This window comes from Condylura cristata, unplaced genomic scaffold (genome assembly GCF_000260355.1).
Source record: "Condylura cristata isolate star-nosed mole 26May11 unplaced genomic scaffold, ConCri1.0 scaffold00051, whole genome shotgun sequence".
NCBI lineage: Eukaryota > Metazoa > Chordata > Mammalia > Eulipotyphla > Talpidae > Condylura > Condylura cristata.
In genome coordinates, this window is record NW_004567152.1 from 1,685,430 (window position 1) to 1,700,297 (window position 14,868).

The 14,868-nt window shown below is 48.7% G+C and overlaps 1 protein-coding gene across 4 annotated transcripts in view; it reads left to right on the top strand.

Moving 5' to 3' along the window:
• TANGO2 (transport and golgi organization 2 homolog (Drosophila)) overlaps positions 1-11,541 on the top strand; it is a 37,710-nt gene extending 26,169 nt beyond the window's left edge. For 3 of the 4 annotated variants that reach the window (XM_012734275.1, XM_004694976.2, XM_012734276.1), the window contains 5 exons: positions 566-680; positions 3,905-3,975; positions 7,325-7,478; positions 8,697-8,801; positions 10,872-11,541. In XM_012734275.1, coding sequence (XP_012589729.1) covers positions 566-680; positions 3,905-3,975; positions 7,325-7,478; positions 8,697-8,801; positions 10,872-10,992 — 566 coding nt within the window. In that variant the 3' untranslated portion in view covers positions 10,993-11,541. The remainder of the gene's footprint in view (positions 1-565; positions 681-3,904; positions 3,976-7,324; positions 7,479-8,696; positions 8,802-10,871) is intronic. The other variant, XM_012734277.1, reaches the window with a different exon arrangement.
• Positions 11,542-14,868: the final 3,327 nt, after the last annotated feature.

Here is a 14,868-nt window from a genome sequence, read left to right on the forward strand (position 1 = left end):
TGGAAACAGCCCAAATGCCCAAAAGTAGATGACTGGATTAAAAAGATGTGGTACATATACACAATGGAATATTACTCAGCAACCAAAAAAAAATCAACACATGCCTTTTGCAGCAATGTGGATGGAGCTGTAAGGGATCATGCTTAGTGAAATAAGCCAGAAAAAAAAAAGGAAAAATACTGGATGGTTTTACTCATAGCAGGAGTATAAAGGGCCAAGGGAAATAATAATAATAATAAACAACTATATACCAGAGACATTTTATGGGGTGGAATGGGGAATGGGATCAAAAACGGTGGGGGGAGGGAAGTGCAATGGACTTTGGTGATGGGAAGCCCAAGGGGATTACAACTGAGATGGGAAAAGACACATAATTATGTAAAAATAAACATATTATTAAAAAAAGAAAAGGAAAATTGTTCTTGGTGCCATCCTCCTTGACTGCTGTGTTAATGAGGTATGACCAACATGGGAGGGGTCCAGCCCAGGAGGGCCTCCCAGTCTCTGTAGAGAGGGGGATTCATCCCTGCTGCCTTAGCTGTGGGTGTCTATCCCCCGCCCACAGGTGAACTCGTGGCCCAATTTCTGACCACCGATGTGGATAGCTTGTCCTACCTGAAGAAGGTCTCCAAAGAGGGCCACCTATATAATGGCTTCAACCTCATAGCAGCGGATTTGAGGTGGGTCTACAGGGCATCACCATGTGCTAGAGTTACGGGCTTGGTAGGAAGCGGGTCTCTTGTCACACTACTCTGTGACATCATGGTGGTCTCTTCAAGGACATCTCTCCTGGTGGGGTTGGTGAGCATCCAGAGGGACTGAAACCCTCCCAGACCCACTGTTGTGGGGACTTGGAGAGCAGAGTTGGGGGCTTCCTATGACAATGTGAGGACCACTGGCTCCTGCTGTGAACACTGCAGAGGGCACTTTCTTAGTATCGGGCACCCTTAGCCTACACTAGTCTCTTGGCTCCCGTAGTCTCCCTGCCATGTTTGTGGCTGAGGAGCAGATAGTTCCTAATACCTGTCTGGAATCAGCAAAACCATCCAAGTGAACCATGGCTTTCAACAGTGAACATGGAAGCCTATTTGCAAAGGCTGGGGAGCAAAAGAAGAGGGTGGAGGGTATTGTCCTGGGGCTGGAGAGGTAGGTCCCCCAGGCAAGTGCTGTTCCAGGAGCTGCAGGGGTACCTGTGCCGGCTATGAGGATGACTGTGAGATTCAAGAGTCACATTGTTGGGACTTTACAGGAGACCTGGATCTTGTGGGAAATGGCAGCTAAAACATTGCCAGGCACACCTGGGGCACATAGAGATGCAGAGGGGCTGATGGCTACACATGGATGTCATGTGGGATTGTATGCAGGTGCTGACTGCCACCTTGTGTGTGCCTGACACTGCTGAGATTAGACAGGCAGGTGGCCTCACCATGATTCCTGTGGGAAGTGGGGCCGGGTCCTGTGGCACAGCTGTGGGTACATGACTGGGGTCATGGATGCCCCTGGAGGTAGCCACTGTCAACCACCAATTAGGGACCAGGACAGGAGATGCTTTTAGCTTGGTGCCCTGGACACCTGCCATGCCATCTGCATTTCCATCTGAAGTGCAAAACCAGGCACTGTCTAGCCACCATCAGGCTATGACCTAGCTCCTGAGAGTATGTTTATCTCTGTCGCTCCCACACCTGGACCCTGTTTATGCCCAGCACCAACTCAGGCACCAGATGCATAGGCTGCCTTTAGCTCTCGGCCTGTCATTGGGTGCCATTTTCTTAGTGCCATCTGAGGAGCAGGTGCTGCCTGTGGCATGAGTGTGACCTACCTCTTTTGGTACTTAACATGAAGTGATATTTGGTGCATAGGTTATCAGGAGTCATGAGGAACCCTTGTCCTCTGAGTGGGACTCCAGATCCTGTATCCAGGACCACCAGTTAGATGCTGGGGAAGAGGGGACAGGGTGTGGGCAGCTGGTCTGCCAAGGCTCAACTACAAGTCTGAAGGCAGGTGAGAGAATGCTGTTGACAGTCCTGGTGTCTATGACAGAATGTGCACAGGGAAGGAATAGCAGCGGGTAAAGGGAGGCCAATATGGGAACCCTTGTTGGGTGTCCACTCTTCTGATACCCAGGGCCCGGTGCGAGTTTCTCAACACAGTTCTTGTTGGTTTCAGGCTTTGGTGAGAACAACCCTGATCCACCTAACCAGGGTGGCCTGGATGAAGAGCATTAGAGGTGTGGTCACCGGGAACTATCCTCCAATACAATGACATCTAATGCTCTCTCCCATCTGTTCTGCTGTCTGCTTCTGGCATCCCTTCCCCTTCAGTGTCCCAGAAGTTGGTGGATGCCTTTGGCACTGGGGAGGTGGTGAACCTGTTTGAACCAGCTTCTTTCCACAAGGGTAGATTCACTGTGCTGAGTGTTTAATATGTATGGTGTGGCTGGCCTGGCACTGCCTTGCAGATAGATGTTTTTTTGCAGAGGCTGTGGTATCCCGTGAGCAGGACCAAGAATGTGCTCAACCAGGCACTTGCTGCCCTGAACCCTCTCCTTCCATCTAGGCCTGCTCTAGAGGGGGAATCCCTGTGCCCTCAATGCTCCCACCAGCTTAGGGTTCACTTTGGCTGTCAGTAGTTCTGTGTATGTCTGATCTGACCTGGGAGAATGGTCTCTGTGCTTGACAGTACTTACTGCCTGGCAGTTGTCAAGTAGCCACTTGATATTAAGGGCCCTGTGATAAGGGGACTCATCCAAATACAGGTGACTCCCTCTAGTGTTGGGGTGGGTTCATTGAAGCTTAGGCAGCTTTCCTGGCTTCCAGGGAAGTAGTGTCAGGACCTACCTCCCTGGAACAGACCATGGAAGTAGGTGGAAGCCAGGAGAGACCAGTGGGTTATATTTGAGGGCCAGGTGGCCCTGAGAGGAGTATCCTGAGGGCCAGGTGGCACTGGTGCCAAAACCTGAGGCTGGCATTCAGAGGGCAGAAAGTAGCCTGTGTTTAGCCCCTGGAGGATGTCAAGGCCAAGAAGAGAGCTTTACTCCCTCCATGGCCGGTCCCTGGATTAGGCCTCCTTCTACTCAGGCAGGTATAGGCCACCTTCTACTCAGGGAGTGATGGCCCAATCCGAAAGGTCCTTGTGCTTTCCAACTTTTTGCCTGCAAACAAAATCTCTGGTCATTAGTAAATACCTTAAGAAGGGAGCCAAGAGCTGTGGTGAAGAAGAATGTGAACAGAATGTGAAGGTGAATGGGGAATTCTGCCAGCTGAGTAGCATTGAGCAGGAGGAACAGGCCAGGGAGGTGAGGTTTCCTCAAAACCTACTGTCTCTGCATTTGTGCATTCAAGGCACAGCTCTCTGTGTTCAGCACAACACCAGGAAATGGCTCATAGAACAGAAAATCCCTCTGGTATTTAGGAATTGAACATCTTTAGCTCTGGGACATTAAGTTATTTTTTAAAAATATACACCCAGTCTATAAAAGAGGAAAAATGTGGTCCTTGGTGCTTTGTTGGGAAGTCTTTGTCACCCAGGGTGACCTGTCCCAAATGGAAGAGCTCAGGATGAGCCTCTGGGGTACAGCCATGGCCTTTGGAGGGGTCAATGTTCATAAGTATGAGGCTCATCCCTCTATGATTGTTCTCTCTGGAGGCTTTCATGTACTCATGTCTTGGAGACTTTGGGGAGGCAGAAGGATATTTCAGCTATTGCTCCCAGACCACTGGCTTCTATGGTAAGCCAGGAGTTAGGAGCTAGGGGTATTGGTGACTTTGCTTGTGAGGCCCCTGCAGGCCTGTATCCCTGACTGGGCCCTGTCCTGGCCACATTCCTGGGTCCCTGCTAGGTATGAGGCAGTGCAGGAGCAGGACACCCAATGGTTCTGGTCTGATCTTCTCCTCTTCATCCACAGCACAGTGAAGGGAGATGTGGTTTGCTACTATGGAAACCGTGGGGAGCCAGAGCCTGTTGTCCTCACACCAGGTGAGCCTGCCCTGGTGGGTGGTGCTGGGTTGGGGTGATCCTGTGGGAACACCTCTGTACTTTTCAGAGACATGGTCACTTTTATTTCTCTCCTGGGACTGTGAGTTTTGATTTCTGCACTTTATGGCCCATGGCTTCACCAGCTCCATATATCAAACTGCTGACAACTTAGGCCACCTTTCCCCAGGGGTGAGCTCATTGCCATCTGGAGAGTGCTAGAAAATGAAAGGCACAGAAGAAAGCAGAGAACCCCATCCTCACCTCTCATTCTGTGCATTGGCCCAGAGAATCATGTGGATGCAGCTGTAAACACCCCCAAAGTGTACTTGATTGTTAATGCTTGAGAGCACCTGGCTAGTAATGCTTGTTTTCTGTTAAACCATTCAGGAGAAATTCTTTTAAACTATGCCTTCTTGTTTTGTCCCCATGCCTGCCCCAACCTGATCCATATTACTTAAAAAAAAATTACAGTTTTATTGAAATATAACTCACATATCATACAGTTTACCCACTTAATATGTAGATTCATTAGTTTTCAGTATTCTTACAAAGTTGTACAACCATCACTGCAACCTAACCCTGAAACATTTTCATCACCTGAAAACAAATGCCGTGCTATTCTCCCTCTTCAACTACAAAGGGCTATTTATCTACTTTCTGTCTCTAGATTTGCCCATTGTGGGCATTTTATGAACATGAACACAGAATCATAAAATACAGTTTGGGGATTGGCTTCTTTCACTTAGTATCATTTTTTCAGGGTCCATCTGTGCCGTAGCTTGTGCTTGTACTCCATTCCTTCTTTAGAACTGATAGTATCTCATCATCTGGACATTGCGGGTTTTCTTTCTCCAGTCATCCATTGTGCATGCTTAGGTTTTTCTTCATTTTGGCTTTTGTGGATGGTGCTGCTATGAAAATTCATCTATTGCAAATTTCTGTGTGGATGCATGTTTTCATCTCTTTGTTGAGGAACTGCCAAAATGTTTTCTAAAGCAACGGAACCATATTACATTCCTACCAGCAGGGTATAAGGTTCTAAGTCCCTCCACATGCTCATCAACACTTGTTACTGTCTGTCTTTTTTTTTTTTTTTTTTTAAGATTGATTTATTTGTACAGAACTGGGGTACAGGCCAGAGATACGGAGGGTGAGAGGATTCACTAGAGACAGAGAGGGGGGCAGAACAGGCAGATTGACGAAGTACACTGCTGAGGGGAGCAGCAGGCGGGTCAGGAGAGGTCTGCCTTGCCATGTGGATCTCCTCCGGGGCAGGCGGGAATCGAACTCATGCGGAAGTGGCTTAAGCTTTCCAGTGCTGTGCTTTAACCCACTGTGCCACCAGGGAGGGCCCTGTCTGTCTTTTTTATTAAGGCCATCTTAGTGGTAAAAGGTGGTTATCTTGTGGTTTTAATATATGTTTCCTTGATTGCTAATCACATTGAGCATATTTTGGGGTGTTTATTCACCATTTGTATGTCTTTTTTGGAAATACATCTGTTCAAATCCTTTGCTCATTTTAAAATCATTTTATGTCTTGTTATTGACCTTTAAAATATCTTTATATTATTTAGTTGTGCCCCAGATACATAATTTGAAAAAAAAATTGTCTTTCTTTTTGTGGACTTTCTTGTTGGTATCCTTTGAAGCGCAGTATTTAAAAGTATTTAAAAGATAAGAATGCATTGCCTAACCTAAGGTTATGTAGTTTTCCTCACTTTATTCTAGGAATTTAAAAAAATGATTTATTTATTTATGATACAAGAACTGGGATACAGGCCAGGAGTGGAGGGGTGAGAGGATTCACCAGAGACAGGGTGGGAAGCAGAAAAGGCAGATTGGTTGAAATACTCTGCTGAGGGGAGCAGCGGGTGGGACAGGAGAGGTCTGTCATGCCATGTGGGTCACTTCCCTGGCCTTGGTTCAAACTTGTGCTGCAGTGGCTGCAGATAGCTTCATAGCACTGTGCTCTAAACCCTCTTCTAGGAATTTAAAGGCTTTAGCTTTCATGTTTAGGTCTTGGGGACATTTTTAATTGATTCCTATGTAAAGTATGAGGTAAGGGCCCACCTCTGTCATTTGCACATGGCTACTTGCTGCACAGCACCAATGTTGAATGGTGTTTTCCACTGTTGTAGTGTGGGCTCCTATGAGCTGATCACTCATAGGCAGCTGTGACCTATTTGCTATCTGCAAACCACAACAGAGCACCCCGGCTTGACTACCTATGGATTATAGCCCACATAACGAGGCAGGCCTGGGGTGCCACTGACTTGATTACATGACTCCATGGTGATCTCAGGATAGTTCTGCTTTTGATAACATCAGCACAATGCAAATGTCTCTTGACCAGATGTCCTTGTGAAACTTTGGCCCCCATTCCAATCCTACTGTCTGGACTTTATTCCTCATACCAATATCACATGATCAGTTTTTACTAGCCTGTATGCTTTCAATAAATAGCACAAGAATATCTGCTTAGGTAGCAGAGTCTTGCCTTGCAAACCTGTTCCACGACTATTGTGTCCCTCATTGTGTTCCCAGTGCAAAGTGGGAACAAAGTTCCTGTCAAACACTCTGGATGGTTCTAATTTTTTCACATCCATACCCATCGTGATATTTGAGGCTGGCAACTTTGCTATGGGTGCCTGGTGTTGCATGAGCTGTCTTCCCATAAGTGACTGGAGTCACATCAGATTTGGTCGAGATCTCCTAAAAGTCTGGCAGCCTCAGAGAGTAATGTTTCCTTGTATTCCATGCATCTTTTAGTGAACATGACTCCAAACTTGCCTGTCTGCTGATCTCCCTAAGGGGGCACCTGAGTTTGTGCCTCTCCCTTTCGTTTTCTTTCTTTTGTTTTTCCTTCTTTTAACCTTCTGAAAATTTGTTCTGAGAAACTAGCCCTAAAGTCCCATGGCTTCCCCTTCCTGGGACCTGGTCCTCATGTTACCACCACATGGGGCTGCCCCTTGTTGGCAGGCTCCCTGACTAATGACCTAAAAGGTGGATACCCCCTAGCTTCAGATTGCTGATTTTTGCAACCTTCATCTTCTCAGTTGGACTTCCACCTAGGCTTGAGATAGGGAGATGATTCTCTTGCAAGTTTCCCTCTTTTCTTCACCCAGGTCTTTTATTCATTACTATCCTGCCCTTCAAGGCCACAATGCATATATGACTTTTAGATTCCTGTGTTGCCTCACTATATTGTCTTGCCATGCAGATGGGTTAGGAATGCCTGTAGAGAAGGTGCTAGATCATGGGGTGGCCTAACCTCAGCACTCTTCAGCCACATCCCGAGCACCTTGCATGTTGCTGGGTAGGAGTTTACCCTCAGTCCCCTTCCTTATAGGAACCTACGGACTGAGCAATGCACTTCTGGAGACACCGTGGAGGAAGCTGTGCTTTGGGAAGCAGCTTTTCCTGGAAGTAGTGGAGCAGAGTGAGGCAGTTCCCAAGGATGCTCTTGTTGCCCAGCTCCTGGATGTGCTTAACAATGAAGAGGCGTGAGTAGGCGGGTCCCTCTACTTCTCCAACTGTGGGACATATAGGGAGGGAGGCTTTGCTGCCCTGGGATGCCCAAATGACTACAGTGGCTACTCAGCCACAGGGAAACTACATAGAGAGATGTTCTCTGTCTCCTTCCCACCAACCTCCCCCATCCCCCACAGCTACCCTACCAACCTGTGCCCCCCACCAGCCTTAGAGGCCTGATGTGGGTCGTTTGCATGGGGCTCAGAGAAGCTGGAGGCTCCCCTCCGGGATTTCAGAAGATGCTAGGTAGTTAATTAGCTAATCACATAAGTGAACAGTTAGGGCTTAACTCTCCTTTACACATGATGTTCTACCATTAGCTTTGGAACATCATGAATTGCCCAAGGGAAAGAAGGCTTCTTTCACAGGGTTTGAGGCACTTCAGGTGACTTCTAGATGGGCATCTACTGTAGGGATACCAACTCTATTTTATTTTTGGGTTATTTTGGTCTTCCTGTCTCACATTGGTGCAGCTCACACCTCCCCTGTGCTTTAACCAAGCTACTCACTGTCTGTCCTATACCCCAGTGGCATCTTGGAGGAGTCCCCAATGTCCTGTCTCCCTCTCCTCTCTCCTGGGACCCTGTCTATTCCTGGATTACTATTGCTTTCCCCTCTGAAGCATGACACCGTCAGTCTTCCTTCCTGGGACTCCTTCCTGCTAAGCGCATATACATTTTCTGTCATCCCTGAAGACTCATGACTGGGGCCCTAAGCTACTGTTATTGATGGCTTTGGCCCTGCACCGGCCCTCAGATGCTCACAGGGAATCTCTTGTGGCAAATATGTGGCTAGGTAATCACATCCATTAACCAGGCTAATGTTCACAGCACTTATACCCGCTCAAATCTCACCTCTCTCCTGGGATGGCTTTTCTCCTTCCCCTGGGGACCCTGGGCATTTTCTCACCTAGCAGAGTCTTCCCCAGTGCCCAGATCACTGGTGTTCATGGCATTAGGGTCCTAGGTCCTGGGAGAAAACTCCTGGTGAGTGGGCTGTGGTAGGTGACTTTACACTGTAGTCTTAAATGAAAGGCTTGATGGAGCAGGAAAGTGGATGGAACAAACCTTGTTACTTTAGAGCCTGGTAGCTCTTTGGGCACTACAGGGCATCCAGGATAACAGGCAGGCAGGCTGGGCTATGGGAGGCCAGCAAGGGAGCTGGCATGGACCCCTCCTCTGTCCTTTCAGGCAGTTGCCAGACCCAGCCATCGAGTCCCAGGGCAGGGAGTATGTGCAACCCATTCTGAACAAGTATGCAGCTGTGTGTGTTCGCTGCCCAGACTACGGCACCAGGTATGGGGGATTACCAAGCACATGTGGTCCTGTTCTCTGGGGAAAAGGGGCTTACCTGCACTCCTTGGATTCCAGAGTCTCTTCCTTGTCCAGAAGTGGATGCCATTTCAGCTCAGGGACTGTGGGGTGAGCAGATGCCACAGTTAATGTTCATAGACAACGTGACCATTCACTCCCAGGGGTGTTACTGGTCAGATATAGGCCCTTGTGGCATCTGTAGCTTTCTAGGAGGGTTTGGAGGGGCCTCTTAGATCCAACACTTGGCACTGGGCATGCTCACATCAGCAAATCTGAAAGCCCAAAGGTACCAGTGCCTGACTCTTCCCCTCACTCACCTGTGTCCCTGGCCTGTTATGTCCTCTGTGTGACCAGGCCAGGATAGGATCATCTTATACCAGGGATGTCACCATACCCCAGAAAAGAGTGACCCCTGGTCTTGGCCTAAAGCTGAGGCTATTTAGGGGACAGATTCCTTGGCATGGTTACTTGCTGTCCAGGCAAGTTCCTTCCTTGCTTCCCCTTATCGTGGATGGAGGAAAGGGTCTGTGGGCTGGGAGTCCTGATTGGCCTATCTGAGGACCCACATACTGCACTTGGAGGTGGCTTGGATACACAGAGTGGGGGAGAACTGACTGATGCTCTGGAGTGCTGCACACCTGGTCTGGAGATGGAGCACTGTGGCAGCACAGCCATTTTTACTAGGACTGGCATGTTGTGGACTCTGTGGGTGCTAGCCTTGCGCTGGACTGGGAATCCACAGTGACTGTATGGATGGGACATATCCTCAGGTTCCCATAGCCAGGATCATGCATGGTGATCGAGCCAACTGATATCAGGCTGATATCACATGTACACCTGCTTTTCAGGTTCAGGTGCAATGAGATTGGGCAAGTGAGCCCCTTTTGTCACTAGAGTGGGAGAGCAGGTGAGGTAGGTGGTTGCTCCCCCAGGCAACCATGAGGTGACTGCTCTGATGACATGGTCACGTCTCTGCTGAGGCTGAGAACATTGTCTAGAGGACAGACATGAAGGTCTGGGGACCAGTTGACTAAGAGGGCAGCAGGCCTGAGTCTTCCATCCCCCATGCCCAGGATGTGACAGTGTCAAATCCTCTGGTTGAGGGACAGACATGATGGTCAAGTTCCATGTAGTATGAGTGCCAGGCACTGGTGCTCTAGGCCCTGAGGGTTGCTTGCCTGAACAGTGACCTTTTACCTGGATCATTCCCTTAGTAGGTGCAGGAATATAATTTTCCTCCAGCTTCTCCTCTGTCATAGGCTTATTTTTGTGACTAAATTGTGTGCTCAGTGTGCTCATGGTACTATACATGTGACAGTACCTGGCTCTTCTCCTGGGGGACAAGAGGGTGGGACATGGGGACAAGGGGAGGGTGGAGTGCACATGTTGCTGGGCCAACCCCACTGGAACCCTCAGTCTTGAGTATGCACATGCCCACCTGGATATCAGCTTTTATTGGGCTGCTTAGGAACTGGTGCCTGATTCTAGGGGTCATAGGGGGGATGGTAGGGAGACAGGCAATAATGAAGTGAAGACACCCTGCCATGGGATGGGTACAGGGGAGATGGTACATTAAGCATTTGGGACAGGACAGTGGGGAAGAGGACAGAAGGGAGCATTCCAGGTGAAGGAGGCCTAGTTTCCAAGCAGTTGAGGGTATCAAATCTTAGAAGAGTCCAAGGCAGCCTAGAGTTTCGGTTGCCCAGGAGCCCTAGGGCGTTCTGAGTGGGAAAGTGCCTGCTAAGCCAAGGGCCTTCCTGGTAAGAGTAGTTCAGGCTTATACTGCAGAGTGTGTACTGGGTAGACTCATAGACATGGCCTGCAGGGCTGGTGAGGGAGCCCCAGTCTCCATTAGGTTATGTACCCAGATTCCCCTGATAGGTCCCTTTCACTCCCCAAGACTGAGGCTACTCATTCATGACCTACCAAAAGCTGGGCTGTGTCTAGTACAGATTCCAGCAGTGGTGAGCTTATGCCTCCAGCTGGAACTCCAAAAGGTGGGCAGGGGACCAAGAGCAGGAGGCTGAACATGAGCCCCATATTCTCTTTCAGAACCAACACAGTCATCCTCGTCGATGCAGATGGGCACGTGACCTTCACAGAGCGCAGCATGCTGGATAAGGATCCCTTCTGCTGGGAGACCAGCACTCATGAATTTAGACTGCAGAGCTAACTCTCACCCCTGAGGAATGCCCACCTCAAGGGCCCGTGCAAATGGGAACCTCTTACAGGTGCACATGACTCTGCCAGGGATTTGTGTGTTCCTATGTCCATGGTGGAGTTTGCCCTTTTACCAGTGGAGGATGACAGAGCTCTACAGCCACATTTGGAAAGAGGCAAGAGTTAGACTGGAGTAAACCTTACTCTCAGGAGCAAAGCCTGGTTGATGGTTTCAGTAGTTGTGTGTGTGTGTGTACATTTTGAGGGAAGGTTATGTGCACTGGATGGCCCTGTGTGCTTGGAGGTACTGTGTGTGTGTGTCTGTGTGTGCATGTATTTGCATGTGTGTGTGCATGTCCTAGTACACATGATCTCGTGTGCTAGGACACTTGGCAAACCTGTGCCCATCCATTAGAAGCCATGGGTGCTGGGTAGGCCATTTCAAGAAGAGAACACAATCAGTTCTTGTCATTTCTCTTCTCGAGGAATCAACTTTTATTGGAATCTGTACTTGAATGTGAGAAGCTGATAATAAAACTCCAAGGTTGTGGTGCATCAGTAACTCGTGTGGCAGACTGATTGGTGATGTGTGCATTCCGCTGGTGAGGACTGCCCTCTAGGCCTTTAGGGGCGTCTGCTGTGGCACAGACACCAGTATAAGCTTTTTAAATTGTTTTTTCTTTTGTTCATGGCAGCTTCAGTGCCATAATGGGAGCCTGAGGGTCCATGAACCTGTCAATCTGTCTGTCGTTGGGCAGAGGCTGTACAAAAGGGCCTGTGTACATGGGACAAGGTTGGCGCCAATTACAGGTTCTCCTGAGCTGGGGTGAAGGAGCCAGGGATTCATTTGGGGACAATGAGGCACCCTCTTAGGGAGCACTATAGTCAGGCCTATACTTTGGACCACTGCTCTTTGTCTCAGTGGTTGCCCCACAAGTAACAGTGTCCTGTGCTGGCACTCATCTGGCCATGATCACAGGGCACCACTGTGCCTGGTGCAAAGCCATCTGAAGAATTTCTCAAAATGTTTACCTCTACCCCAGGATGGGGCCAGTCTGGGGAAAACTTCATCAGTACTAGTCTCAGAAGCTGCCTGCCCTCATCCTACCCCAGGCTTTCCAATGTCCTGGGCTCCCCAAGGAAGGGACTATTCAAAACTTAGCTCCTATTGTTATGGGTTGAGTTGTTGCCCCCCAGTTAGCAGCCCCTTATTTGGGTCTTTACTGAGATAATCAAGATAAAATCCAATACAAGTGGTGGTGTTTTATTGAAAAAAGGGAAATTTGCAGAGAAAGATAGACGTACACAGGGAGAGTCCCCTGTGAAGACTGGAGTTCTTTCTTATGCCAAGGAAATAAAAAGCTGGGAGAGAAGCTGGAACAAACCCTTCCCTGGCACCTTCAGAGGGAGCATGACCTTGCCAACACATTGATCTTAGGCTTCTGGCCTCTAAAACTATAAATTTCTGTTTAAGTCACTCACTTGTACTTTATTATGGCAGCCTTGGTATACTAATGCAACTCTGACCCTCACTTACAGATGAGGAAACTGAGGCTTGAGGAGATAATGTAACAGACTCTTGGGCCTCTGGTGTGTAGGGTGGCTGCAGGGTGATGAACCTCAGGGTGCCTCCCCTGTAAGCCCATGGTCCACCCATGCTGGGCTCACCCTGCTGCCCTGCAGTCCTGCCCTGTCACTTGTCTAAGCCCCTGCCATTGTTCATGGCCCCTGCTTCAAGGGCCTTTGCATGCCCCATTCTCTGCTGAAGAATTCCTCCCTCAGATATTCGAACCACACTCTCCCTCACACTCTGCAGGTCCTTGATGAAGCTTTGTAATGTCACCCCATCTATAGTAACCATTTCGCCTGCCTTGGTCCTTGCTCTGATACACTGTTACTTTTTAAAAAAGTTATTTATTTATGCATACAAGAACTGTGGTACAGGCCAAAGGTTGGGGGATTGGGGTGGGGGAGAGGATTCACCAGAGAGAGTGGGAAGTTGAATAGGCAGATTGACTAAAACACACTGCTGAGGGGAGCAGTGGGCAAGACAGAAGTGGCTTGCTTCACCATGAGGGTCACCTCCCTGGCTAGGGATGGAACTCCGTGCTACAGTGACTGCAGACAGCTTCAAATGCTATGTTTTATCCCTTTGCACCACCAGGGAGGGCCCAATTCATTGTTTCTTGAATGTCTCCCTAGTCAGAACAAGAGCTCCAGAAGGGAGGACCTTTCTGCTCTCGCCCATCATTGTGTCTTGAAGCCTAGGCCAGATATCCTTTTGAAACAAGGATGGCAATGTTAGTGCTTCCCAAGCTCCTGTTTCTTTAAGCCAGTACCTTGACATGAGGCCCTTGTGCTGTCAGAAGGATACAGAGACCTTAGGAATCCAATCCCTTCTAGCAGTGCTTTGAGCATGCCACCTAGTAAGGATTGGACCTGACCTTGCATGGCTTAGCCAGTCCTCTGTGCTCATTTCCAGTGGAAGCCTGCCCTGAGTTCCCAATGTGGTCATCTTCTTCCAGGTAAGTGTGGGAATGCACCCCACTCTCAAATGCTTCCTGTATCTGAGATGCGCTATTTCTGTTCTCAGTTTCCAAATTGAGGTATGCAGACACAGGCTGAAGGTGTGGAGCTGATGGATGTGGAGGCAAGCCTATAAGCAAATGTGACTGGTTCAGGAATGCAGCCTGGCCTTTGGCAGAGCTGGGTTCCTAGTGTTCTGACTTGAGACTCCTTAACACTGCCTTTTGGTCTCCTCTGTTTCTGTGGGATCACCAAGGTTTGATGGTGGCATGTTGAGGGTTCTTAGGGTCGCTGAGAGCCCCGAGGCAAGCCTCGCCTAGGGACTGGTCTAGCCACAAGACCGACATCCCCTGGCATCACGGGCTCACCACTGGTGCATCAAGTGAGAAGAAGGGGGCAGGAAGGGACAGAAAGGTCAGCTTCTTTGCTGGAGGGTATCACTATATCCTCTCACCCTTTCTTTTTGAACCTTTTCATTTTAAATGTTTTCACTTTGCTACAAACTTGAAAAGAAATTGAGCAAAGAATTTCAATATTCTTCACCCAATTCCCATTAATACCTTACCTAATGACAATAAACTATCCCATCTGGAAGCCAGCATATACACGAGACTATTAACTAATCTATAGACCTTATTTGAGTGTTACTGTTGTGCCAGGTTTTGAGTTTCCCAAAGACCACCAAGGAGCCGATTCCAATGCAAAGCACATGAGGGTCATTATTAGAAGCGCGAGCCTGGGCTCCCAACATGCAGCAACGCAGCAGCCAAAGTTGAGAGCCCTGAGCTCAGGGAAGGCAGGGTTTTTATTACAGAAGAGGGGAGTTTCAGCCCAGCAGAGAGGAGTTTTTGCTCAGCAGTACATTGATTGGTGGACATTGAACAAAGTTATCTTGTCTTAACCCGGTTGATCTATGCATGTAATATGCATGTAAGACGTGACCTTCACTACTCGCCTGCATACCGTAGGACATCTGACGTTTTCCTGATATGTACTGGTTACTTGCCTACTTGCCAATTGGCTGTTGCTATGGGATGAGCAAGATTAGGACATTTACAGTTAAATTCAGCCTTGGCACCTTGTTGATAACGGAAACTTAGGCCTGGCTGGTTCAAAAGCCAGATGAGGAAACTGAGGCTTGAGGAGATAGGGCTGCAGGGTGATGAACCTCAGGGTGACCTTAATGAAAAGGGACTTTAATACAGTGAGTATACAATAGGGAACACAAAGAATATAATTTCTAAATCAAACACCTGAAGCTACCCATCCCCTTGTGGGCAAAAGTCAACCCAAAAGGGACTGGCCCAAAGCAAGGCCTGAAAGCCTGCCACAAGACTAAAGCACCTTCTGGCCGGGACCCATG